The 27,576-nt window shown below is 44.1% G+C and overlaps 3 protein-coding genes across 3 annotated transcripts; 1 reads left to right on the top strand and 2 right to left on the bottom strand.

Moving 5' to 3' along the window:
* Positions 1-23: 23 nt before the first annotated feature.
* Positions 24-11,876, bottom strand: TXNDC12 (thioredoxin domain containing 12). The gene is made up of 7 exons (XM_080406314.1): positions 11,616-11,876; positions 9,561-9,621; positions 4,077-4,129; positions 3,434-3,507; positions 2,813-2,882; positions 2,640-2,723; positions 24-2,249 (listed from the first exon to the last, which is right to left on the bottom strand). The coding sequence occupies exons 1-7, from the start codon at positions 11,704-11,706 to the stop codon at positions 2,170-2,172; spliced, it is 513 nt and encodes a 170-aa protein (XP_080262440.1). The 5' UTR covers positions 11,707-11,876; the 3' UTR covers positions 24-2,169.
* Positions 6,467-9,554, bottom strand: KTI12 (KTI12 chromatin associated homolog). The gene has a single exon (XM_080406303.1). The coding sequence runs from the start codon at positions 7,884-7,886 to the stop codon at positions 7,164-7,166; it is 723 nt and encodes a 240-aa protein (XP_080262429.1). The 5' UTR covers positions 7,887-9,554; the 3' UTR covers positions 6,467-7,163.
* A 1,148-nt stretch (positions 11,877-13,024) lies between the features above and the next one.
* On the top strand, positions 13,025-21,032 carry BTF3L4 (basic transcription factor 3 like 4). The gene is made up of 6 exons (XM_080406310.1): positions 13,025-13,149; positions 14,380-14,443; positions 15,335-15,448; positions 17,904-18,105; positions 19,535-19,594; positions 20,514-21,032. Exons 2-6 carry the CDS (start codon positions 14,390-14,392, stop codon positions 20,558-20,560), a joined length of 477 nt encoding a protein of 158 aa, XP_080262436.1. The 5' UTR covers positions 13,025-13,149; positions 14,380-14,389; the 3' UTR covers positions 20,561-21,032.
* Positions 21,033-27,576: the final 6,544 nt, after the last annotated feature.

Below are 27,576 nucleotides of genomic sequence, written 5' to 3'. Positions count from 1 at the left end.
GGTTATAAATGAAATAAGAAGCATCAGACAGGACCTAATTTTTATTAAGTCAAGTGATACAGCTGGGGAAAAAAAAGACAATTTTGCAAAACACAAATCCTTTTTCAGGACTTACACAGAATTATTTCCTTTGAAGGCTGATACAACTTGAGAATAGTCGCCGAGTTCAATTTCATTGTTAATTTTGCAAGAGAAGCAGAGGATAAAACCTGTAGATAACACTTAGTAGCTGAGCAGGGTAATAGTAATGTGCAATAATTCCATTATTTCCACTGAGTCCTTGTCTTTTAGTGCCCAACTGAGTTTTGGTGTCAAAAATCCCGTAAAGGCAGACTGGTCTGGAAAGTAAAATTTATAATGCTATTGAACAGTAAAAACAGACTCAGTAGACAAGTTGGGTTTATTGCACACAACAATTTTCCCTACCTAATGTCCTCAGATAGCTCCTCAAAAATTATCTGTAGAAAATGATCTCTGTGTTGGTTATGGGAAGTTATGGCAAGTGCCTTTGGACAGGATTTTTTTCCTTTAAATGACTAGTTTGGTGGACAAGGGGAGAGCAGTAGGTGATGTTTGTTTTGGCTTTACTAAGGCTTTCAACACTATCTCCCATAGCATCCTCATAGACAAACTGATGAAATACAACTTAAATAAATGGGCAGTGAGGTGGACGGAAAACTGACAGAACTGCTGGGCTGAAAAGGGCTCATCACTAGTGGAGAACCCTTGGGGTTGATAATTCAACATCTTCATTAACAGCCTGGATGAACGGACAAGACTCCACCCTCAGCAAACTGGCAGATGATACAAAACTGGGGAGAGTAGATTATAACCAGACAGCTGTCCTGCCATTCAGAAGGACCTCAACAGGCTGGAGAAATGGGGAGAGAGGGTTGTCAGGAAGTTCAGGAAAGGGAAATGCAGAGTCTTTCACCTGGGGAGGAATAACCTGTGCACCTGTACAGGCTGGTGGCTGACAGTCTGGAAAGCAGCTTTGCAGAGGACAGTGTTGGGAGTTTGTGGAGAACAAGTTGACCATGAACCAGCAATGCGCCCTTGTGGCAAAGGCGGCAAACAGCTCCCTGGGCTGCATTAGGAAATTAGGCTGCGTTTCCAGCAGGTCACAAGAGGTGATTTTTTTCCTCCTCTATTTTTCTTTTCAGTTCCAGTAGATAAACACTAGGTATTACCCTGCCCTCAACTGTATAGGTAGTATAAAAATGGCTGAATTTTAATTACATGGAAAACCAGCTGTTGTCTTTTTAATTATAAAAAGGAGAAAAACCTTCTTCAGCTGTGACATTCAATATTAATAACCACTGCAACATAAACAAAAATATATTCCCCCCATCCTTAAGAATGGGAAGCTATGCCCTTTACCAAAAAACACTGTCTGCATGCTTATGTTTAAAAAGGTTTAATTTTTCACCCTGGTACAAAAATACAGTACAATGTGATGGCAAGGCATTCGCCAAAAAACATTCAAAGAATACAAGGGGAATCCCCGTAAAGCTTCAACATAACCCACCCTCACTTGATAAAACAATCAAAAGGTGAGTGCATAAGGAAAAAGTTAAATTGCTGCCCAAAGGCAAATGAAGATGAATCACACAGTTTTACACAAAAATATGTTTGCAGAGCTAATAATTTCACATGCTACTTGGACATTCATGAAATTTATTCTACTTGGCTTAGTGACTGAATTCATGGTTTGGGATGTCTAGAAAACACCTGGCCCAGGAACATGCCCCATTCATAGGAATCCCCAGTAAAAACAATGGGATCACATAATACTAGTGAGAAAAGAGGAATCCAACCCTGATTAAGCATCAAAATGTTGGCTACTTCTAGTTATTCCAATCACACTGTTTGTCCTCAAATGTTTTGCCCTACACACCTCCCTTTTAACACCAAATATTAGTGGTTGCTCAAACACACAGTGTGATGTGTTTTCACATTACCTAGTTGCAAATAACCATCACAGTACACACTGCCAGGCAGAGGAGGAGATAACACTAACTGATGCATGTGTGCGAACTCCAAACAGGGTTTAACCTAACATTGTTGACAGGACAGTTATGTCCCCTCAGTGCATCTACATTCTCGGTCTGTTTAATCATTTCCTTTTAGAGTTTTGAAGTCATGGAAAAGCATCATTCAGTGTATTCATTATAGTTCGTCTCCCAGGTGCTTTTGTTTGAAAGCATCACCCGTTAGCTTCTCCTGGGCCTCCTTCATCCCTTGGACAACTGAAAGATTAGACAGAGAGATATCAAATATTAATCTTAAGATGAAAACATCAAGATGAACTGGTGATGAAAGTGTTTTAAAACAATACAGTTACAGCATGTAGATCAACAAATTAACCTGTGGGGAAAAGAAACCAGTCCTGTACCCTTTTCCCAACTATCTGTAGCTGGATCATGCAAATTGCATGATTTTCCATGCCACAGCTGGAGACAAAGTTTAGGTCCTATAGACATTATAGTAGGTATTGAGGTGAATCATGATTCTGAATATGGCTCCTCAAGGCATAAAAGAACCTCTCACTCACATTGTATCTAAAAGCTCTCAGTTATGCTGTAAAGTATCAGAGTTTCATCTCACTAAAAATGCACTTCAAACTACTTTGCGTGTACCTTGATCAGCATTGGTATAGAAATACTTGTAGCTGGGATTTCCCTTCTCATTTATGATTTCTGGGTGGACTTTTCCACTGGGGTCTACAAAACAAGAAAACAAATAGGATATTTAGGTGGCAACAACAGCAACACAGCCCTGTGAGTGAATACAACAGCTGTGGATCCCTTACCCATAAAAAGGATTCTGGGAATGTAACCTCCATCAGGACTAAAGGCTTCATCCTTTGGCTCTTCATCATCCTACCAAAGCAAGGCAGAAGAGAGGGGACATACTAGCAAGATATCACAGCACTCATTTTAAAGAAACAAGCTATTGCCTTTAGATTCCATTTACCCTGAGCAATTTACATCTTGAAGAGATGCTAGGTAATTGCAGCATCTTCCCCTCTCAAAGGAAAGAAAATTATTTTTACCTAAGCAAGCATCATTTGTGAAAATAACAGTATTTTTTTCTGTTCTGTCGATTTGCATTAAATGCTCCACTTTGGTGTAGGAATGTCTGATACGTCATGAGAGCATGAATATAAATTCCTTTATTGTGGCAACAGAATGACACAAGGTACAAACTGTTAAAGAGACAATGGCAAAGAGCCAGGTTTATAAACACAATTAAAATAAACAGACTAAAGAAAATTCTTTTTAAAACAATCAGCTATATCAATCAATCCTGACTGCCTATGTAGGAATGCAGGATTTAGGATGTACACAAAACAGGATGCAACCAGTTAAGTAAGACTCCAAATGTTTAATGGCTAGGCAGTAACATCGATACAAATCACAGGGCAGCCTACCTCCAGGTTGACCATAATGAAATTATGGGCAAGTTCAGAGATCTCCTTGGATTCAGCAAACTTCGGCTTTAAAGCTAAATAGGGGAGGCGGGGAGAAAAAAAAAGAGGTGTGTAAAGACAGTGGAAAAGATTTCAGGTTTTCAGGTCAGCATCAAAATCTCAACTTCTTTCCTCCCTCTGGAGAGCTGGTACTTTTTGATAAGCAGTGAGTAAATGGAATATATGTACCAAACTGTTCAAGCCAAGCTCGGAACAGAAAAGAACTGAAGCAATCCTTGCTGGGCAGCCGTGATGAAGCCTGGCCAAGGCACATGCAGTCACATTTGAACAGAAGCAAAAAGCTTGCTGCAAACCACTGTTCTCACCCAAGTAACTCATCCTTGCAGCTTAACCCTTACCCCAGCTTGTTTGTTTGCGATACTGAAAGAGACAAAGCCTCACCTTCAAAGAACCACCAGCTGAAAGTAAGGCAATTTACACTTAATTCTCAAAGACCATTCATTCTGTTCCATGTTTTATAGCCAAGCATCACAGCTGTTATTTTGCCATCATTTAGGCATGGCTGGCTTTTGGCATGGTTACATGATTTGTATACAAAAGTTCATTAGAAATTTCAGCAAGCTCTAGTATTAAATACACTTACCTTTGCAAGCTCCACACCAAGACTTGTGGATGATAACCATAAGAGGCAAACCACTAAAAAGAGAAAGAAAATTGTCAAAGAAAGCTTACACTTCAGTCTCTAAACCTAGTTCTATCACATGTACATTTTAACAGTCAAAACTTCTACAAAGGCTAAATGCAACAGCAAATGAGAGATGTAAAGAGATTCTGCTGTGTTCTAAGGTTGTCTTGCAAAAAGTTTTCCCAATCTTAAAATATGTATAATAATAATTTATTATAACTGTTTGTGTAGAAGATACTTTCTCTTTGGAAGATTTGCTCTCACTAGTTTAGATTTGCTCAGATACGCAACCGGTCACGTGCTTTTTTACTGGAAACGCTTAGAGACACCAGCTGCTTGAGAGATTTCAGGATGGATTTTTGTGGCTGCTACAGGCAATCCAGTGAATGACAATCATGTAACTGCCCCTCTCCCCATTAGTCTGTATGCATCGGTCACCTCCTGTGATAAGACCCTCTACTGAGCAATAATCGAACACAGTACCCTAGCAAACCCTCTGGCTGCCCAGCTAGCTTCCTACACATTGGTATGCTTGTACAGATCTGTGACAAATGGGACAAGTGCCAGGATGAAGAAGGAGCAGGGGGCCTGCGTGGAACTGCAGCCTAAATAAATGCAAAAGGACCAAATTTATTTTTTATTATTCTCTCTCCTCCCAAATAATTCACTTGACCTTTACTACCTATGCTACCCAAAGGTTGTTTCCATTGCCCTGATTTGTTTCATTTAACTCTGTTCTTCAAAAATCCCTTTAGCATTTCACCTTCTGACAAAGTCAAGCTTACCAGATTCAGTAGCTCGACGTCCCTTTATAATCTATTCAGGCTGCACTATGCAACAAGACAAAGGGGCCTTGAAGACACTATAAATTTCATGTATTTCCTGTTGTTAGTGCTGCTGATGCAATTAATCCACCACTTCACTGCTCCTGACTTTTCCACCAATTTCACCTTTCTAACAAGAAAAGTGATACAACTATGGGTGAGTTTTGTTGCTATTGAGCAAACCCAGGCAGTACAATGCTTACCTCCACACTTCCCTCACCCCAAAGTCCTTACTAACACTTTCATTGTTTCTACCATCCAGCAGCTGAACTGGTGAATGCTGACTAAGGCAATAAACTAAGAAAAAGCAATCAGGAGTCTCATCCCTTTTCTCTTCCTAATAAATAATATCCAAGGGAAGCTGGTAATAATGCTATAGCTTCCAGAACAGAAAGAACAGCCTCCAACCAGGTGAAGGAAAGGAAGGAACCCAGAGAGAACATACTATATGGATACTTTTTTCAGGATATGCCAAGCAAAGCAAACCGTAAACTTTCTGCTATTGTATAAAGTGTTACCATACTAGGGGTTAAAGTACAATTCTCACACACAGAAATTACAAACGCCTACGCACATAGCAGCAACTAAATCAATTACTAGCAGAACTGATGTACCGAGTTTTTCTTTAACTGTAGATAGATATGAAAGGAAATCTCTCCGTAGCAGCATTCAGTTATGGCCTTCAGAACCAGGAAAGGGTGGAGAGGAAGCCATTAACACATACAGTAGTTCTTAACCACTATCAACTTTACATAGGATTCTGTTTGCAGTGAGGAGGAAGAATACACATTTCCCTAGCAAAGCTTGTATTGCATCAGTGTCCTCTCCCTGACGATGAAAACACACTTTTTTTATATAGTTTCCATATGGTCCAACATGATTTTGCCTCTTTCTTGAGGAGAGGCTGATTTAAGGCTGGAAAATACATTGTTCCTATCATGAAGGATCAGTGTTTCAGTCAGAAAAGTTCACCTGTCTGGTAATGGATACTGCAATACAATTTTTTTTAAAGTTAAGATAAATTTTCAAAGCAGGTTTTAAATGGAAGCACTCAGAGACTTGAAACACCAACTCTTAGGGAGAACTCACAGAAGTTTAAGATACTGAATGTGTTTTCTCAGCTTTATTCTCTTCACTTTGACTGGCAAAGGAAACTTACTTACATCAAAACATTTTTGTAGTAATTTCTCAGTTCTGCAATGCGTAAGTCCACCTAGCAGCTGGTATGTCAGATGAACAGCCACTGTAACTGAAGTAACACTTCCTGCCCCACTTTACCCGGGGGGTACGACACATACAAAAAGCCACCATTTAGTAAAATGAGGGATGAAGAACCCACCAGAAAGTGAAAAGTTTATGTAAGATATACATGGGGTATAGCAAAGACTGAAATTCTTTGAAACTAAGCGCAAAACTAAGTTACCCTTCACAGCTGGTACAAACTTATGGGAGAGTTCCACCCAGAACAGACACTGTCATTTTAGCTCATTTTTCCTATGAGAACACTCATTCTTATACAATCGGTGGCTTTAAAGGTGTTTAATGATGAACTTGTAGAGAAAAGACATAGCAAATTATCTCAATAAAATAGTCCTGCAGGTAAGTTAAGACTTTACTCCATTTAAGGCACACACTTTATTATTAAACTTGAAACAGAGAAACTTAAGTTTGCTAAGCCAGCACCCTTCTTAGTACAGAGTTTGCAAATCTATCTCTTGGCTTCAGTTTGAGTTCTTGAAACGGTTGCATCCCAAAAATACAGCCTGTTCCAGTTCTGGACTTGAAGTCTCTTCTGCAGTTTGACATTATCTGGAGACAGCCTTGGAAAAAATCTTCTTGTTCGAGACATACACATGCCTTTTCCCTGCAGTCACCACCCTCTGGGCTTTCATGTTCAGACACCATTTGATTACTGGGAATTATGCCTCCATAGGAGGCTTGACTTGCTTGGGGATGCAACGGCAGCCTACTCCTTTCTGAAAGATGCAAGTGGGCAGAACGTTGGGGTGGGGAAACAGCATCGCTACAGGCCCTCTTAGCACAGCAGCTCGCTCAGCTGCTGCAGGGACACGGCATCCATCTTCCCAGAGCTGCTGCTGCCACATGGTCCGACAGGCAGGATGCCGGATTGTCCACGCTGTGGCTGGAAGGGATGTCCTTGCTGGTGCGAGTACTTTGGTAGCAGACCAGGGCCACTGCTGTGCGTGGCACAGGTGACAGCTCACTGGATGCTGCGGCTCAGGTACTGCAGGAACATGCTGGCCAGCTGGGGCAAGTTTTCGTCGCTGGGCTGCATCTTGGTGTAGCTGATGAACTGCCTCCGCAGGCGGCTCAGCTCGGCCACGCTCACCGGCCGGCTCAGCACCAGCCCCTCGGTGACGCCGGGGACCCGGATCACCTCCCCGGGCTGCGCCCCGCTCCGCTGGGCGGCCACGACGGCGGCCAGCACCTCCTGGGTGGCTCGGTCGAGCTGGTGGAGGAAGCCGCTGGACTGGAGGGGCTGCGGGCGGGTGGCGCGGTGCGGCGGCGGCGGGGCGCTCTCGAACAGGGCGGCGCGGATGTCGGCCAGCGGCAGCGGCTCCTCCCCGTGCACCGTGAAGAGCGGCCGGTCCCAGCGGTTGCGCGGGTCGGGGGCCTCGAAGGGCGGCTGGCCGTGCCCGCCCGGGCCGCCGGCGCAGTGCAGCAGGCAGCGCGCCGTGCCCGCCTGCCGCGCCGCGCAGTACAGCTCGTAGCGGATGCTCCGCAGCTCGTTGCCCGCGTCCACGATCACCACGTCCCGCCGGCTCAGCCGCCGCTCTACCTCGGCCCGCAGCGCCGCCCGGCCGCCCTCCGCCTCGGCCACGACGTGCGCCGGCCGCTCCGGGCTGCCCAGCGCCGCCTGCAGCTCCGCGGCCCGCCGGCTCTTGCCGCTGCCCGGCCGCCCGCACAGCACCACCAGCGGCATCCTCCGGCCCGCCGCCGCCCTGACCCGGATGGGGACGGCGACTGCTTCCGCTCGGGTCACACAGACACACACACACCCGCGGTCGCCGGGCAACCGCGACCTGCGCCGGAGCCGCCGCGGGGCCGCGGGGAGCCCCTCGGTGATGCCAGAAAATACAGTGAAAAACCTAAAACTGTGCAGGCAGGAGCTGCACCGATAACGGGAACCATCAGCAGGCAGGAGCCGTGCTGCAAGAGATGGTCTGAGGCTCGGCCCACTGCCCTCCAAAAGGGACAATTAGCACAGATGCAGATGCGCTCCACAGGAATGTAAATCAGTAGCCTTCTGACTAGGACGTGCTAATTGCTAAAAGAAATACTACCGACGTGATGAGATTCAAGGGCACTCGGATAAAATAATTGTGGTAATGGGAGATCACGACCTCCTGCTCAAATAGCTCCCCCCCTCCCGAGAGTGAATCTCCCGCTCCGGGAGCATGCGCGTCGTCGGATCCCCACCGGGAACAGATGAACGAGGTGTCTCCAGCATCTCCCACACACCCAGGCTGTACAGAACAGAAACCTACATCTTAAGACTTCCCAGACCACCAGCTCTGATGCATCTCACTTGATGCAGAACCGCTCATTTTGTGTAATTTTTCATCTCCTGACCTCAGGTCAGACTTCAAACCAAAATTCACTTTAGGTTTAGCTTTCCTTCACTCCTGGCGGTTTCTCCTAATCCTTCAACTCAGTAATGCTCCAGTGAGTGCTGCCGAGCTCACAGCATGGAGCAGGTCTGTGCTTCCCGCAGGGAAAGGAGCGGGCACACGTGACGCCCAGCCTTGCTGCAGCGCCTTTCTGAGCAGAAGCACTCATCCTTGCCTAACCCCAGAGCTCGCCATCTAAAATACCCAGTTATGAAAACCTGGAAGACTTCTGAACTGTACCATCTGGGTTCATTCAGTGTCTACACCAGAGCACAGAACTCGCCAGATGGATCAGTCTGAGAGCAGAATTCAAACAGCAAACCTGGAAGGCATAATGAATTTCCACTCATGTCTGCATTGTCAGATCTAGGTTATAAATTTAAAAGTACAAGTAGAACTTACAAGCATATAATTTTCCTTCTGACATTTTAACAAGAAACAGAAGAAATTCTGAGGAAATAAATGTGTCCAAATGTAGTTTTTTCACCTTTTCATCGAGACAGCATTCTTAACCCAGAAAAGGTTCTACTAAACAACTTAGCAGTCCCCCAGAGTTTGAAACTTTGACACTTTTTCTGCAGAGGGTAACAAAATAACTCTCATCTCACACTGAGGCGGCATCTGAATTTTGATGGCACATTGAATTTTACCAAAGGTATTAGCACTGAGCTCAAGGGGATCAAGTACTCCTTAAACATGCATTTGTGGGTTTGAGAACCACATCTTTCTTTGCTGTGATAAATATTATTTTCTTCTCGTTTCAAAGACATGCTAGGACTTCAGTCATTTAATTAGACTGCAGTGGTGCCTCAGCAAAGTTAACAAAACACTGTTTTCTCTCCAATAAGCGACAGGGATCAACAGTCTCCTAAACCACCTTCATGTTTGTTAATAATTACTATTTTCTGTGGTGAAATTTAGGATTGATGCAGTTTTTGTGAACGTTTTTAAAGACGCTTTTCTGTATTTATAACTGGCTAACATACCTGGCTGCTGCCTCTTTCTTCCCATCTTCTAGCGTTCGCCAATGAATATGATCTCCAAAACCTGCCAGAGAGAAGGGTTTATAAATGCTGTGTATTTTAACATGTCATTAACAGACGAGAACGGTCCAACCCTTAAGAATATTTTCAACTCATTTTATGTTCTTTTTTTAAAGCCAGCTATAATCCCCAGTCCTGGAAAGACTTCTGCAAATACTTACAACCTACAGAGTCTTATGAGGAATCCCACTGAAATTAATTAACAAAAACATACCACAATCATGAATATTTTACATATATGGTAATGACACCAAAATCCCCCAAGCAGAGATTAAAATTGATGGGCCTTCTGATTATTCCCTATTCTTTTTTAATCTGTGAACATTTACCAACAGATTAATGACCAACATGTCAGCATTTGGCTTCCTAAATCCCACTGTATGTGAACTGAAGTGAAACTTAGAAATTCCTAGGCCAACATATGATCATTAATTGCTCTACAACTATGATGCTAAGTATTACTGCTGATGATAATAACATCAAAGAGTGAGAAAGAATGCCACTACGGACTTCTGAATGTTACAGTGACTGAACAACAGAGGCAATATTTTATCTCACATCCAGACAAGTCTTGTTATGTCACTTGCGAGCATAGGTTTATCAGCTGCAAAGCAGGGGCTGTCGGGTTTTTTAACCCTGTGGCCAACACAGCACATGGCCGAAAGCCACACGGAGAGCCGAGACAAAGGGGATCCAGGAATTGTTTGTAGGGGAGCACCCCTGGAAGAGCTCCTCAGAGGTCTCATGGCTCCAGTAACGCCAGGATGACCAAACAGCAGCCTCAGCTTGCCCCTTCCCATCACTGAGGGTTTGAATTAGTCAGCAACCCCCAGTACCCAGGGTGCTGAGGGGGGCAGATGTTGGGGGCTACACGGGGGTCAGGAGCCACAGATTTCCGACTGCTGACACAGGGGAAAGTGGGCACTGTCCCCAGCAGACAGCTATGGCAAAGCAGCCAGAGAAAGCCAAAAAACATGGTCAGCAAAACCTTGTGGCATCTTAGATCAGCATCTGAGAGGTTTGAACAGTTGGCACAGTATTTTTATTGCCTTATCTTCCCTCCTGATACTAACAACTGTGAACACAGACGATGCAACACATCAAATACTTAGTTGTGCTAGTGGTAAGATGGGAATGCCCCATGCATGTGCAATCTCACACACGTACCCGCTGCAGAGGCAGCGTCAGACAGGGCTGCGTGTGTACCAGCTGCATGTAGCAGAGCAAAAAAACAGTTGGGTTAGCACAGACCATGTTTACTCAGAATTATTGACAGGTCAGCTATTCCATTCGAAGCCCAACATGTTGAAACAGCTGTTCTAGCCAGGAAACACCTTCTGAAAGCTTGTTTTCAAACTGAAACCCACTTCGTGACAAGCTTCAGTTTTAAAAGCTTTACAGGATGCATTACGGAGTGTTTCCTTTGAATGAAATTCATCTGAGGAACTAACTGTAAGACAAAAGGGGGGTGACGGAGGTCCCCACCACGAAGCTTTGCTGTCATTGCCCGCACGGCGTTACCACCAGCCCTGCAGGGAGATGTCTCCCTAAGGCAGGCTACGGCCGCACCCGGGGCCGGACCAGGCTGCCAGGCACGGCATCACCCGGGGAGGCCCGGGCCAGCCCGGGAGAGCCGGGGAGCGGCGCTGAGGGAGCGGGAGGCCGAGGCGGGCGGGAAGGGGAGCGGGAAGCGCCATCCGCCGCCTGCCCGGGCTGCCCGGGCCCCGCAGCACCTGCCGGGCGGGGGGGCACCGAAGCGCTGCGCCCTCCCCCCCGGGCCTTCGCCACGTTAAGGCGGGGTCCCTCGCAAGGGGAACTCTCGGGGTTCGGCCGAGACGGCAAAGGCTGCTCACAACCCCCTCGTCTTCACAGTCAGACGCAGCCGACGGCCCCCTGAGCCGCGGCGGCAGGGCCCGGTCCCCCGCCCCGCGCCCCCCCGGCCCCACCGCGGCGGTGACCGAAGCCGAGAGGAGAAGCCCGAGGAAACGCTTTCCTGACCCTTTCCGAGCCCCTCGGCGGCGCAGGCGGCGCGGCCCGCCAGCACCAGGCACAGGCAGAAGACGGAGGCTGCCGCGGGCTGAGCCTTCATGGTGTCGGCGCGGGCAGCGGCGGCGCCCCGGCTGCGGCCCCCAAACCTCCGAGACGGGACCGGACCCGCTCCGGTGAGCTTTTTTTTTTTTCTTTCTTTCTTTCTTTCTTTTTCTTTTCCTTCTTTTTTTTTTTTTTTTTCCAAGCCCAGGAAGTGATGTGCGGCGGATGTGGGCGGTGCGCCGCCCTCGCCGCTCGGGTGCCGGGGGAGGGAGCGGGCTGCGGGGCCGCCCCGTGCCCCGCCGCGGGCCCCGCTCGTTCCCTCCCGGCCAGCGGAGCTCAGTCACGGCGGGCCCCGGCACCCTGCGTACAGAGTCAGGGGTTACCCCGCCGGGAGCAGTGGGTTCCGGGCTTATTTTCTCCTCCCAAATAAATCCCTTTCGTCCTGCTACCCTCAAGAGTTGTCCAGTGTGGGAGAGGAGGATAGAGAATGTCTGAAGAGAGATGTGTGAGAGGAGTACGGAGAGTGTCTGACCATTACTGATGGGAGATAAGAGGGAGGAGGATAGAGAATGTCTGAAGAGAGATACGAGAGGAGAATGGATCTCTGACCTGGAGGAGATGAGAGAACAGCTTGGGTATTGTGAAGGAGAGTAACATAAACATGGTTATCTAGTAGCAAATAGGTGTCTGCATGCTTGTAGTGATATGTAACTATGTAACTTCATGAATGGCTTCTGCCCTGAGCCTGGTGGTACATACAGATGGAATTTGTACCCGGCCTCAGAGATACAGATAATGAGCTTCTCTGTACAATGAAGCATCTCTGGTTACACCACAACCGGAGTCGGTGCCTTCCTTCCTATGCCACAGCCCAGCTGGTTGGGAAGGTAGAACCGACCGTAAGCACTCGTGTATGAAGGAGGGCTCACCAAGTGGGACAGCGTGCCAAAGCGTGCGTAGTGACATGTTTGGAACCGCTGTGTCCCAGGTCTGGATTACCAGGCCCTGGCCCCTGACCGCCCTGGGGCACCAGTCCCTGCCCTGGGACAGCAGTCCCTGCCTGCCCTGGGGCACCGGTGCCTGCCCTGGGGTATCTGCCACTGCCCTGGGTCACCGGCCCTGGTCTGGGACATTGGTCCCTGCCACTGCCCTGGGGCACTGGCCCTTCCCTGGGACATCTGCCTCTGCCGTGGGACATCGGTCCCTGCCCGCCCTGGGGCACTGGCCCTTCCCTGGGACATCTGCCACTGTCCTGGGACATCGGTCCCTGCCAATCCCCGCAGACTACAGCTCCCGGGGGGCCTCGCGCGCCGCGCGCACGCCTCCCCGCGCCCCGCCCCTGCTGCAATGCAAATGTGCCCCCGCGGCGCCGCCAATCCGCGGGCGGGCTGGCGCCGTCACGTGGCGCGAAGCTTCCTTTCTCTGTGCGCCTCTCTTTCCTTCCTTGGCCGCCATCTTGTTCTCACCGCGTGTTGGGCTGCGGAGGATCCGCCGGACGCAGGTGAGACTTTCCCCCGCCCGCCGGCACCGCTCCGCCGGCGCGGCCCTCCCTTCCCCTGCTGCCTACCGGCGCGGGGCGGGCGGGGCGCCGCGGCAGCTCGGGCCCGTCCCGCCTCCGTCCGCCGCGCTGGGCCGTGGCGGGGCCGCGGGCGCCGGCCCTTCCCTGAGGAGAGGACGGGGAAGCGAGGCCTTGTGCCGAGGCGCGGGTGAGGCGGCGTCTGCCCTGGCTTGGCTGGCCCGCGACTCTGCCGCGAGGCCGCGGCCGGGCGGGGTTGCTCTGGCTCCCGGGGGATGGGACCTTGATCCCCTCCCGCTCCCCATGCTTTGAGGGCGGCCAGCGAGCCGCCCTGCCGGCCGAGCCCCTCGTCCCGCCTCGCCGGCGGAGGCCCTGTCCGTGTGGCGACCCTCCGGCAGTGCCGGTGCCTCGCGGCAGCCCCGTCAACGCCTCGACGCTTCCCCGGCACAATGCAAATGCCGAGGGGGTTCCCCGTTCATTCAGGGGATCACTAAAGACTCACTAGGGCAGAGGAGCGAAGTTCCTTCCTTGTGTTGGAAGGTTTGGGGTGTTCTTCCCCCCATTAGATTTTCAGGTCTTCCTTTAAAGCCCTTCCTTTAAAGGGCCCACCTGACCCGTCGGGGAGTCCAATTGACTTAATTTCCCAGTCATTCAATTGGATTAATAGCTGCCAGAGGCTCATATAAGAAATCTATCAAGATGTGAACCTCACTGAGTTCAGACCTGGCTTACTAGTTAAAAGTATCAGAGATTCGTTATTTGGAAGTAGTCTTCAAAGTAACGTAGCCCTGAGTCTCTCCCTGGGCTCTCTTAAAGGTAATGGTGTTTTCCTAGAAGCAGTTAGTGCGGTACATGTACATTTGGGTCTGTTCTGAATCAGTAGCTCTGTCAAATGGTGCCAACGGTAAACTGGCATGCTTGGAAATTTGCAGTTAGTACCTCAGACGGATGCAAAATGCAATGTGCTGTTGATTAGCCTCTTCATGGTATGAGCGCTTCAGCTAAACAGGCTGCTACTGGACCATTTTGTGTTATTTAGGTGGTCTGTCTGTAAAGCTTTTTGTTACATGTATTTGCTTGATGCGCTGTTTTTGTGAATTTACTGTAAGTTTAAAAAACCACTGCAATTTTAAGAGTACTTTTAAAATGGACTGAGAATTTTTTGTTGATATTTTGATGGTTAACTTGTGCTTGTGTCACATTCTTATTCTTTAGACGCAGCACTATGAACCAGGAAAAATTGGCCAAGCTTCAAGCACAGGTCCGAATAGGAGGAAAGGTAAGAAAAGCATCAGAGATTTACTGTTTTCTGTGACTTAAAAGTTGAAGGAGAAACATCTCTGAAATTTTTCAAAATTTAGGCTTTAGTTCATAGGAGGGAAAAAAAATACACTTCTGGGGCTTGAAATACACAGTTTTTGTGTGATTGGGATTGTAGTAGTGCTACCTGAAATGCAATTTTCTTTCAGTTCATAACTGCTAGATGAGCAGTTTCCAATGTGTAAGCTTTCTCTTTAATTCAGTGACTTGTTGCGACCTGTGAGAGCTCAAGCTAAGCTTACCTGTTGGTTGTTCCAGTTCTGCCTTTCTCTTCTCCCTGTTGGGAAGTTCCTCACTTTGTGCCTGCTCCAGGGCTTACCTGACTCTGCACTGAGCTGTTTTCTTTTTTGTGAGCCAGCAGGTAGCTAATATGACCAAAAAAAAAAAAGCCTGTAGTTTGTTCAGTACTGTGGGTGGGGTTGTGCAAAAGTTTGCAGAGTAGAAATTCCAATATTGCTGTCTGTGGAATAGTTTAAAAATGTTAATTACTTGGTTACAGAAGTGACCTTTTAAAATCACTGTATTTGTGCTTCATTTTGGGAAAATAAAGTTCTTGGGGGAAGTTTCTTATATATGGTTTAGAGTAAATAGTATTTTTATAATCTGGCTTGTAGGAAGGGAAAATACTGCTGCTGTTTTGTGTCCTTTTGGTCTTTTGCACTTAAGAAAAAACTTAAAATTGAGACTGACAGCTAAAACTGTGAGGGGGAATAAGTTGAGAAGCATTTTCGACTACTGAGCTTTCTCATACTTTGAGAGATAGGTTGCTAAGAGCGTGATAGGACTTGCAAAATTACAGTGTTGTGAGATTTTGAGCTTAGCTGACTGTTGTCTCTTGGTTCTTTTGTAGGGAACAGCTCGCAGAAAGAAGAAGGTAGTGCACAGAACAGCTACAGCTGATGACAAAAAACTTCAGAGTTCCCTCAAAAAACTGGCAGTAAATAACATTGCTGGCATTGAAGAGGTATAGTGATAAAGTGTTTCCTGTTTGAAAGTAAATTCACTGTATCCTTTTGTTGTCGGTGTAGGGTTTTTTTAACAACAGCATTCCCTGCAAAAACTTTGGTCTGGGTACTGACTGGTAAAGTTACGTGATTATTGCCTCATTCACATTAATGCATACATACCTAAAGAAAGGAGAAAGTTCTGCTGGCCAGGCAGTGGTTACAGGAGCTAGTAAGCTGTTTGTCACATATGTGTCTTGCATTCATTGCAGAACAAAACTTGATTCTTGACTTTAGAGTAAGTCATTAAGTTCATAAAGAGAACAGTGAACACACACATCAGTAAACAGGCATGTCTAAAGCAGGGTTGTGTGGTGCATAATATAAAAAAAAAACCTTAAAAATACCTGGAGTAAGAACTTGCCAGTCTTACTGAAATTAGGTCCTTTCACTGTATGAAAATTGCCAGAACTGTTTGTGGTAGTCACAGGAGGTGACATTTCTTACAGCACAGCAAAAACTGTACAGAATCAGCTTCTGTGTTAATGTAAGTAGGAATATAAAGGTTTCAGATGTTACTTGATTACTTGTATTTGACATGTATGAAATACAAACTGACACACTTAAGTTTTCCAGAACACTGTAGAGAGTGATGCTTGTGTGGGAGGAGGTGTTCCTTCATCATGAGCTTGGTGTTACTGTAGTACTTGGTTAAAGAAGCACAGTATTTAATCTGTGATTAATTAAAGCAGGGTTGCAGGGTGCCTCCAGAGGTCACTTGGTGCATACCTCTCTTGCAAAGGCAAATACAGCTTCGGTGTAGAAGCCTGGTTTGCCTCTTTAAGTTTTCATACCTCTGCTACAGAGACACTTCAGTTGCTCTGTTTTCTTAAGCTTGATATGTATACACTGAACTATATGAACTGAAAGGAAGACACGGTTCTTCTGGGTGGTTGGCTTGTTTGGGTTTTTTTACACAAAGCCTAAGATCTGTATTCAGACATGGTTCGTAAGGATTTTAAATGTTTTGATACAAAGCAAGATAATGTAACATGCTTCTGCCTTGATAGCTAGGTACATAATTGCAGTATGCTGCTGTATTCAGGTTGCCACAAGTTGACTTTGGTAAACTTTGTGTAGACAGAAGAGTCTGGGGAGGCTATTAATGCTGAGTCAAATATTAGTAACTCATCTGTGATTTTTAAGAGGTTTCTAAGAGGACAACTGTGCTTGAAGCCTTCACCATTTCCCTGTGTGCATAGCATAGGACAGCCTTTAGTTTTGCAGGAAAGCGACACACTTGGTTTTGAACTCTGCTGCTGTGTGAAGATTGAGAATTTACATGTGTTTGTATTTTATATTCTTCAGTTCCCAAATTCCTGTTTTCTTCCTGTAACTTCTACTAAAAATAATGCTTGTGAGTTTTGTCACATAAGTTTATTACTACTGTTTGGTTGGATGGGTAGAACAATCTTCCTCTTCAGACAAAATTATTTTCTGCATAACTGTAGTTTAGCCATGCTCAGAAGAAAAACCGTTTCAACTTTCCATTCTGTCTCCCTTTAAGTTAAAAAAACATGATAAACCCGTACAAAAATGCCAGTATAAACTTTGACAGTAGGAGCAAAGCAGGCTGGTGTACTGGCTGTAAAACTTTAATTCTTGGTGATTCAGAACACCAGGGAAGAGGAAGACAGCAGGATCACTCTATGATGTCCTTAGTCTTAGAAGAGTCATCATTAAATTACTGGGAAGGCATAAAAGCCTGTTCTAGTGCAGCTGGTACATAAACCTCCAGTTCTGTGTGTATATGTGCAGGAAGCATCCTTGCCTTGGGCAGCTTTGGCAAGCGGGCCAGATTGTAAATCTTGTGCCTTTGCCAATTCTGCTGCAGAAACAGAAACATTTTCCTGATCTTTCACATCTATCTGCATGACCTGTGATGTCTTAAACTGATGTGGCATGGCTTTTCTATTAAGAGCTTTTAGTTCGTAAAGAGTTACCACAAAGCTGAGAGGTTTGGGGTTTGGCTTTGGTTTTTGGGTTTTTGTTTTTTTTTTTTTTTTTCGCCTGGACATTCTTGATATTAACTCATTTCTACCTTGCAGTCTAATAACCTATGTATGTTTTTTGGCTTTGTTAAAAATATACGTGAACTTTAGAACATATAATCCTTGCACATTTATTACTTAGCATTTAGATAAGGGTATTTCGTGAAGCGCTACAGCTCTTAAATTCTACGTTTTCATACACTATGTATGAAGCCATATCTTATAATTAACTCATATTTTACTTCCAGTTTAGGTGGTGGTAGTTCCAGATGCTCTTACCATGGTTATATTATTCTCTAGGAGGAATGCTAGTTTTGTAATTTTAAAAATTTTAATATTCTATATTAGATTTGAATTAATTTATCATGGTGGTTCATCAAGATGCTGCAACATTTTGGTAAATGTTATTAATATATTTAAACAGGTGAACATGATAAAAGATGATGGAACAGTTATTCACTTCAACAACCCCAAGGTTCAAGCTTCCCTCTCTGCTAACACTTTTGCAATTACTGGTCATGCAGAGGCTAAACCGATCACAGAAATGCTTCCAGGCATTTTAAGCCAGCTTGGTGCTGACAGCTTAACAAGTCTCCGGAAGTTAGCTGAACAATTCCCAAGACAAGGTAGGTCTTCTTGGAATCTTTCATTGCTGATTTAAGGATCATATGAAGTATTAAAAGTTTTAACCAGAGGTTAACAACAGGTGCGTCACTTAAAAAGTGACCAAAAGCATATGTACTTTTATTTATTTGCTGCTGCTGTGGAAATGGGAGCAAGGGAGGAGGAGCGCAGGACAACAGGTTTTTTTTTGTTGTTTCAAGATTCTATATAGGGAGACCTGGATGAAAAAAAAAAGGTATCAGACATGCTGTGATTCCAGGTGTGCAGGTGTGTATGACAAAATACTTAAGAAAGTGAGTTCACATTCTTACTTGGAAAAATTCAACAGGTTCTTTTTGTCACAGAATTGATTCAGTTTTCTTCATACAAATCCTATTTCTATTGTGGATATGGAGAAAGAAACCTCTTCTTTATCTTCTGTTCTATAATCCCCTTTGGAATTCAACAGTGACTACAGTGACTTTAAAAAATGAACTCAGAATCAAGGATTTGATTCAAAATTTAAAAAAAAACGGTTATTTTCTACTTAATATAAAACCATTGGAGCTTGGGGAGTGTGTATATATTTATGTGGTATAATACTGTAATTTTACAGTTAAAAGGAGTCTGGGGACAGTTCAGTTTAGATTTAGGGCCGTTAAAACTACTGTAACTGGATGTGTTGCCATTGTCTGTATTTGGAACTGAAAAATACGTCACCCGTTATGTTTTCAACGAATAGTTATTCTTTCCAAATCAGTCATTTCTTCTGTATTTCATGTTCAGAGTTTAATTGAAGGGTTTTTTTACCTCCTTTACTAATATGTAAAATATCATTTAAAATTTACAGTGATGGATTGTCATCAGCATGTTTGTTTGGCACAATCTTGGTACCAATAGATACTTACTGTGCTTTCTTTAGATAGTACAGGAAGTCTGGCCAATGAGAAGTACTCTCTTATTTTTTTTTTTAAGTTCTTGTATTTCTCTAGATTACTTGTAGCATGTTCCATGACTTACAGAAGCCTAGGTTTGATGCAGGAGCCTTGATACAGAAGTACTTTTTCCTACGGTTGTGGCCTTTTGGTAGTTGAGTTACATGATATGTTGGTCGCTGACTGGTACCACATTATTGTTGCATTGGAACACATGACTTCAGTTTGAAGATTTAGTCACACTGCATTTTTTCTGTATCATTTGATCTCTTGCTAGCTCTGCATTAATACCTTGTAGCGTTTGAAAATGGCTGTGCTCCTACTTTGGTATAGGAATGTTCACAAGTAGGCCATGTGGTCAGGCTGCTTGCTTACTGTTGATATCCAGTCATTTCTGTGTTTGTCACTGCTGGGGGTTGGGGAAATGAATTTCTTTCACCCGTGTGTTTTTTATTTTGTTTTGTGATTGTCCCTAATTCTGTATAATGAGAACTTTGCACCAAATTTCTCTTTATAGTGTTGGATAGTAAAGCACCAAAATCTGAAGATATTGATGAAGAAGATGATGATGTCCCAGGTAGGCACATACACGCTTACATTTAGATTCGTGCATTTAAATATTTAGCTCTTGATGTGATTGATTATGCTTCTCACTTGCTAAGGGAAGCTTCATATACTAGGCAGCATTAAAATACAATTTTGGATTCCAGTTTTTGAAAAAAAAATGTACTTTGTGCAAATTGCTTGATTCTTAGTTGAAAATAGATTAAAATACTCTCAGGGAGGTTGAACAGGTGAACTAAATATCCAGATAGGGTTTTAGGGCTGCAGAATTACATGATTGGCATAGTCATCAGGTTGACTTTGTCTTTAAATCAAGAGTCTGGAGTTGCGATTTTTTTTATTTATTATTTCTTCAGTAGAAGAAACAAAGCTTACGTAAGTGTCTGAAAGTTTCTCAATAAAAAATATTAAGTTCTTAATTTGTGAAATTAATAACCACCTTGTCGATCACCACATTCTACTATATCCATCAGTATGGTATATTAGCTAAAACAACAAACTGATGGACCCAGAGATTCAATTCCTTGTGCTCTGGCATTGGTTTATTTCTTTGTGATACTGCAGAAAACTTCAGATCTCTAAAATTTGTTGTTTCCAGGAGTACAGCAGTTAATGGGCGCCTAACTTCAGGCATTCTTTAAAGAATGCTGGTGGCTCAAGACTGAACTGCAGCTAGTGTAGCACCTCTGAAAATCAGATCTTAATCACTTTGTGTTCGAAATTCCGCTCGTCTGAGTGTTCCCGCATTTCTGGTCCTTTGTGTATGTTCAAACTGTATTTTCTAAAGCCCTTTGAAATCTGCCCATAAGAAATGGTGTACGTGAATATAGTTAAGAACTACTTAACCTTTCCTATAATATATGCATTTTCATTAAACTTATTAAGATAATGTTACTGGGCATTACTGTATTAACTATCTTAATCTCTTTCAGATCTCGTAGAAAACTTTGATGAAGCATCAAAGAATGAAGCTAACTAAAACATTAATAGTTCTGGAAGCTGGCATGGACTAGATTTAAGAAATCAGCTATGTGGTTCCAAAGTTTTAAAGAAACAGAGAACATCATCTGTTAATAGTTCAGTAATATAAATATTTTGTATTTTTATGATGCTGTTTGTTCAGCATTTTCTGTCAGTTGATTTTGCATTTTGCACTTACTCCCAGGATCTACTCTTTTGGTCAAAAGGAAATGTCAGTGCAGTTCAGAGGGGTGTGTGCATGTGCGTGTGTGTATGTGTGTGGGTGTACATATAGTGGAGAACAAATTGGAGAACACTTATTTAACCTTTTCCCCTTTTCCTTTGGAAGTAGAAATAAAATGAATCTTCAGCATTGTTACTTTTGATTATCACCAAATAGTGCACAGAAGGTAGTTAAGATGAAAATTTTGTCCACATTTTGTGACCTGAAGGCATTACACCATTAAAACTTGGGTTTAATTTGCTGTTAACTATTGTATTTGCAGATGTGTTTCTCATCCCTGTTGAAATGTACACGTGATACTTGTTAATCAACCCTGTGTTGATCCCAGATGATACCATAGACAAGCTGTTGTGCCTGCTTGTTTTGGTACGTTAACTTTTTGAATAAGAAAACTTGGTCTCAGAAGAGTGTGCTTTTTATTAACTTTTCTTCTTTATTTTTTTTTTTCTTCTTGTCTCTTAACCTTTTGAGACAAGCTGATGTTTGACTCCTTCCATGTAGGCTTAGCAGTATGTTCTCCTGTTAATTACGTAGAGTATTTCCCATGTCAAAAGGAAAACAGACACCTTGGTTCTCTACCATCAGGTCACTTCCTGAACTTGGAGGTCTCATTGGTAACAGTCCAGTGCACCAGTTTTGCACAGTAACAGATTTTTGCTTGAATAACTTCAAGCTGTTCTCTTGGCATGACTGCATTTACAGGCAGCTGATGATCCGTTGTCATTCTTATGGCACTAGGAATTAAATGCACCGTGTGAGTAATGTTTAAGGTGGGAGGAGAGAGTTGTTGACACTTTGCCTTGCCTTCTGCGGGGCAGTTTGTGCAATGACTAGCTCTAAAGGGATATTTTTTTTTTTTTTGCCTGTAACTTACCTTTGCCTATAACCTACCTCTAGGTTTGGTGTCATCTATGTAGTAGCTTCTTAAAAACCACAAATGCTCCTTAGGCGTAAGGAGGATATTGGGAGGTACTGTTGGTACAGTGCAGTATTTATGACCTTTCTTTAAAATGCTTAATGTGAATCCATTTTCTCAGAGGCTTTTTAAAGGTTCTTGATGTAGTGTGCATTATGGTATAGCTAGACATCATTGCAACCTGTGTCAGGGGCAGCTGTGGCTTAAGAAAGCCATTTTTTCCTCTACATCTGTCACTTAACTATGGCTTAATTGGAACATATCAGCTTTTTATGTAGGTTCATATGCTAGAGAACTGTAGAAGTACAAGGTAAACAGTACATGGGTTCTGGTAACATAAAACCACGAAAGCAGAGCTGTAGTGGTTTGTCATCTGAGCTCAGTTTATTTTATAGGCTTTGTTCACTTTTTCCTGTTATATTTTATATACTACATGGATCTTACTACAAAAATAAAATAACAGTACAAAAGAGGAAATGCTCCCTCTTGTGTGTTGTCTCTCCTCCCACCAGCACTAGCTGGGGAACAACAGATGGATGCAGCAGCTGTTTGCAACGGCACTATGTCCTTGCTGACACTGAGGCAGATACAGGTAGCCCTAGCGAGGGTCCTGTTAGAGCTTTAGGATTTTACACTCCCCTATACCCACAATCTTATTTTTCCCTGCAGTGAATGAGTGAGTTCCCTGCAGAATGAAACTTTGGTTTGTTATGTGGCTAATCTCAAGTTGGCTGCAGATGTGTTTGTTTTGGTTATAAGGAAGAGGTGTCTTCATTCGTGTGCACACAGGTACAATGAACAGCCTTTTGCTGCCTCCGCGTGCTCAAAGAGCAAACGAAAGATACTAGGAAACAGGTATTTGCAGTGTTCTTCCGTTTGCTTAAGGGGCATGAATGAAGAAAGTTTTGAAGTAGCAACTGTATTGAGTTGATGTATAGGACATCCCCTCCCCCTAAATACTAATCAGATACAGAAAATCTGTGCTCATGGATTTCTGATGTAGGAAGTACAGCAGAGGTATTACATGAGAGATGAAGAGTAAGCATTGGAAACAATGATTCTGTGAGTTTATATAGCTAAACTTTCAGGTTCCTACAGAATACTCGTTTAATTTTTGCTCTTGGTCATGACAATTGACATGCTAAACTCAGTCTTTCCTATGTTTGACAACCAGTAAACTAACTATGCTAGCTTATGTAGTTATATTATCTTCAGTTTTTTCACTGTATCTGGAAACAGTCAACCACTTATCATTTGCTGCTGGAAATACTAGAGCTTATCAATCATTAAACTGATTTTAATTAAAAGTAACCCATCAAGGCTGTTGTGGGAAAAGCTCTTTTTCTTCGTATTTATTCATGATGCAACTGGAAACTGTTTGTACATGCTGATGGAAATGCAAAGTTACTAAAAGTAGTTTTGGGGAGCATTGGTACAATAAAAACTCCCCATGTAAAGGTGAATGTTAAAATGTTCCTTTGCTTGAAGCATGGTGACCACGGTACTTGTGAAGCCCTTGAGCTTATCACTTAGTGCTGAAACACTGTTGACATATTAAAGAACTTGGCAGTGATTTGCAAATTAGGAAGATAGAGCAGAAGGCGAATTGAAACATCTCTTGGGTTGTATGTGGGAGAATGAAAGCTGAATCAGTGAAGACCAAAGAATTGAGAACTTGGCAAATGTGGAAGACTGAAAATGCTAGTCTTCCTGCCCGAACTCCTGGGAGTTCTGTGTGGTTCCCATCCTAATGGATGGGAAACTTGGGTCTGGCTGGCTTCTCTCAGGCGAGAGCATCTGTGAAAACGTGCAGTTGTGGTGCGCTTGCTCTATGGAAAAAAAAAAACCCCAACCAAAAACCAACAAACCAACCTCATGTATGATGGGTGACAGGGATTACAGTACAGTCAGTAACACTGGAGGCTTGGTGCTGAGCCCCAGTAAGGGCTGGCTCGTGTAGCACTAGGTAACAAGTTTGCAGCCAAGAGGATTGGTAGGGTGGAAGGAGTTTATACAAAAAGAATGTTTAACATACTCTACAGACCTGGAAAAAAAAATAGGGTTTAGGTGAATTTTTAACTTTATGTAGGAATATGGGAAGAGTGCATAAGGACAATAAGCGTGAATTTAGAACTGCTTCTGAAATTTTACTGAAATATGTTGATAATTCACTAGTATTTGTCAACTTCCCATAGGATCTAGGTGTTGCTATGAACTCCCTTCTGCCAGAATCGCAAATAATGTTTTGGATTCGGTGTGTACAGGATGAGCACTGGAGGTCTTACAGGTGATTTAATTACTGAGCAGTGCATTGATTGACCAGTGTATTGCTGTTAACAGGAAGGAACTGAGGAAGTTAGAGCAGTAAATTTGTGCCATATGTAAGAGATGAATTCATGCCTTCACTGAGGAATGCCCCAGGAAGGATCCTCATAAGTTTCCCTGGAATCAGACTGTGTTGCTCCAGACAGTGGGGATGTACAGAGGGGCTGAGCAAACTGCCCCATCTGTGAAGGTGAGTGAGTGAATTCTTCCACTGGCACTTAAGATTAGTCTCATTATTATTATTTGAAGATAATGCTTGTTTGTTTAACAAAGTGAACAGACAGATTGTTCTGGAGATCAAGATTAATTAAATGATCCATGTTTTGTACTTGAGCAAATGAAGTGATGTGGAACATAAGCACATCACAACAATAGCTGTAACAACTTGATAGAAGTGACAGCAGAAGTATAGGGAGTGGTTATTCATGTTCAACTGTTTGCTTTCCCGTCAAGTCATTTTTATTTTTTTATCCCCTCGCTTTCAAAGACCGGTTTACAGGCACTGAAGAGCTTCGTGGATTTATTCAGAAATATGAGGGCCACGGCATCAATCAAGGAGTCGGGTAGCCAAGCAAGTGAAGAGACTAACTCAGAAATCAGTGGTCTCGGTATGTTTGTGTGCGAGCTTGGGTTGATATCGAGAGCAGTGTGTTGGGAACTGGGCTTTCGTTTCAGACATTTCAGTGTATTTGGCAAGAAAAACCAAACTCGTACGTCTTCCAGTGCCTTGGTTTGCCTTTATTTCAGGAGTACTGCTTTAACTCATGCACACATGAGTTAATTAATGAACACAAAACCTGGATGCGTCTTGAGAGAAATGAGCTAAATCTGTGCAAGTGGTATAAAGAGCTACTTACTTCCACATGATAAATGCATTCTGTTTGGTGGGCTGTCAGTACTATTAAACACTCTCTCACTAAACAACAGGCCCACAGCTTGCTCAGACTCGTTACTTTTGCTTGGCAACCTGAGATCTGTCAGATTCTCAAATACTAGGTGGCATTTCCTTGAGTTTTGCATTGCAGATGGATTTTCTAACTATGCTAAATTAGTTGTCTCCTTGGAGTAAAGGAGATTATCTGCTCATTTTGGAGGAGTGTTTAATATTTTTGATAAAAAGTATCAATGCTAAGGCAAACGTTGACCTTCCGGTGGAGATATCCCAGATAAGTTATGCAACCTCTTGCTCTTTCTTGCAACATCCTTGCAGCAGCTATAGTAACTGCTTGTGTTAAAAACTAACATTAGAAAGTATTTAATGTATTTTTAGATTGTCTAATACAACTTAGCTGACAAAGAAGAGCCAGTGCCATGTCACCAGCTCTCTACAGACATAGGGAAATGTGGCACAAACTACATTTTGAGAACATCAGGTCTGATTTTGAGGCCATGAATTGTATGAAGCTGGAAACTTCCAAGTGAAGCAAGTTATTATCAGATGCAGGTAAGTGAAGACTTAAAATCTCAGCAGATTGTCATCAGGATACCAGACCTTTGCACACCAAGAGTGAAGTTCCCTGAAAGGCCTTCACTAATCTCAGGCTTCCCTGCCACAGAGAGAGAAAATCTTCCCCTTCTTTCGCTTTCCTAAGCACCAGCAGTAGTAGCTGATGTCTGAGGTCAGCTGGATCAGCTTGCTCATCTGGTTGTAAATTATTTTTTGTGAAGTTAGTTTTCAGCTGGTTTTCAGCTCACCTTGCTGTTAAAGCTGCTGACCAGGCAGTTGGACTAAGAGCTCGACTGTTCCTCCTCCTGGTGCTTGCTTCAGATGGCTCAGCCAGCTTGTGAAACTGTATTCTGAGCCGTGATGGCAGCGTTTGAACCCACAGGTACTGTAGGCATGAGCAGATGCCTGCAGAGAAAACGAGCTTCAGGGCCCATCTTGGTTGGCTTTGCCTTACCACCTGCTAGGTAGGTTTAAATATCTGAAATAAATGGTAACCTCCCTTTAAAAGGAGAGCGTTTGCACGCAGTCCTTTTGGGCAGGCTTGGTAGAGATGACCATCACACAAACCAGCTCCGCAGACTGGACTAGCCTTTTAACCCTGCTGCTTGTTTGCGCTGCTTCAGAGGGCTGTCCTGGCACAACAGCGTGGGCAAACCTGCGGTGCTGCTGCCAGGGTCATACTGAGCTTGGGAAGAAGGGAAGGATTTGCCATATTGATGCTTTGGGAGACCAGTCTGATCAGATACTGGAACTTGCAGTTTGTTCTTAAACTTTTAATTGTGAAATAGCGGGTCGGTACGGTTCACTCCGCCTTGTGAGGCACAGGCATTGCCTGTACTGTGGGCTGATAAGCTGCAGCATGTGACCCCAGTGTGCTGTTACCGCAGCCACCCTCTGCCCCAGCCATCCCATGGCTCTGGAGCTGCATGGCACCTGAACACAGCCCTCCCCTGTGAGCCCATCTCGCCTGTTGCTTTTTAGGTGAGCAGTGATATCTTGGAGGGCAAGCTGCTGAAGTTTTGATTCATGCTGTAGGTTTCTTGTTCACTGAAAAATTGCTTTTTAAGTTATTTACTGGATCTTTAATAAGGCATTTCCCTTTTCGTGACAAGATCTGGTTTCAAATGGTTTCTGACACATGGTTTTCAATTGAAAATAGCTGTAACTTGCTTACAGCATTTTCACAGTCTCCAGGGAGTAATGATGCAACTAAAATTTCTGCTCTGTTCATTTTGAAACGCTTGCTCTGTTGCTGGAGACTGTTGTCTGCTTTGTGATTGGCAGTTATAATTAGTGATGGCTTGCACTTTTGCATGTTTATGAAAGAAAGCAAATAGGGCCTAAAATATTTTTACTTGAATAAGGATTTATTTCCCTGTCTGAAGTTTTTCACAGCCTGCTTCCTCAGCTTGACTGTGTTGTGGTTTAACCCTGGCCGGCAACCAAGCACCATGCAACCAGTTGCTTACTCCCCCTCACTCAGAGGGATGGAGAGGAGAAGCGGAAAAGGAATGTATAAGTCAAGGGTTGAGATAAGAACAATGTAATAGTTTAAACAGGATAAAGAGGTAAGAACAACAATAATACTAACAATAATAATAATAGCAAATGGAAAGGTGGGAGAAAAGGGTAAAGCAAAAGCCGCACACGCAAGCAAAGCAAGGAATTCATTCACTACTTCCCATGGGCAGGCAGGTGTTTGGCCATCCCCAGGGCAGCAGGGCTCCATCATGCATAACGGTTACTTGGGAAGGCAAACGCCATAATGCAGGATGTCCCCACATTCCCCCTTCTTCCCCCAGTTCATATACTGAGCATGCCGTTCCATGGTATGGAACACCTCTCTGGCTAGCTTGGGTCAGCTGTCCTGGCTCTGTCCCCTCCCAGTTTCCTGTGCCCCTCCAGCCCTCTCGCTGGCTGGGCCCAAGAAACTGAAGAGTCCTTGATTTAGTATGAACATCGCCCAGCAACAATTAAAAACATCAGTGTCCTATCAACATTGTTCTCACATCATAGCCAAAAGACAGCACTGTACTAACCACTAAGAAGACCACTAACTCTGTCCCAGCTGAAACCAGGACAGACTGAAAGGCACCAGGTTTT

The sequence above is a fragment of the Falco punctatus genome (assembly GCF_963210335.1).
Source record: "Falco punctatus genome assembly, chromosome: 11".
In the NCBI taxonomy this organism is placed as follows: domain Eukaryota; kingdom Metazoa; phylum Chordata; class Aves; order Falconiformes; family Falconidae; genus Falco; species Falco punctatus.
Note: the sequence above shows the minus strand (reverse complement) of the source record. Positions and strands in the feature narration are given on the sequence as shown.

What these genes read in the sequence shown, in the direction of transcription:
- KTI12 (XM_080406303.1), bottom strand. Translation starts at nt 7,886, where the DNA reads ATGCCGCTGGTGGTGCTGTGCGGGCGGCCGGGCAGCGGCAAGAGCCGG.
- TXNDC12 (XM_080406314.1), bottom strand. Translation starts at nt 11,706, where the DNA reads ATGAAGGCTCAGCCCGCGGCAGCCTCCGTCTTCTGCCTGTGCCTGGTG. An exon ending in TTGGTGTGGAGCTTGCAAAG is followed by an intron (nt 3,508 to 4,076) that starts GTAAGTGTATTT and finishes TCCCCTATTTAG; the next exon opens with CTTTAAAGCCGAAGTTTGCT. An exon ending in TCCCAGAATCCTTTTTATGG is followed by an intron (nt 2,724 to 2,812) that starts GTAAGGGATCCA and finishes CTTGTTTTGTAG; the next exon opens with ACCCCAGTGGAAAAGTCCAC.
- BTF3L4 (XM_080406310.1), top strand. Translation starts at nt 14,390, where the DNA reads ATGAACCAGGAAAAATTGGCCAAGCTTCAAGCACAGGTCCGAATAGGA. An exon ending in AGGTCCGAATAGGAGGAAAG is followed by an intron (nt 14,444 to 15,334) that starts GTAAGAAAAGCA and finishes GTTCTTTTGTAG; the next exon opens with GGAACAGCTCGCAGAAAGAA. An exon ending in ACATTGCTGGCATTGAAGAG is followed by an intron (nt 15,449 to 17,903) that starts GTATAGTGATAA and finishes ATATTTAAACAG; the next exon opens with GTGAACATGATAAAAGATGA.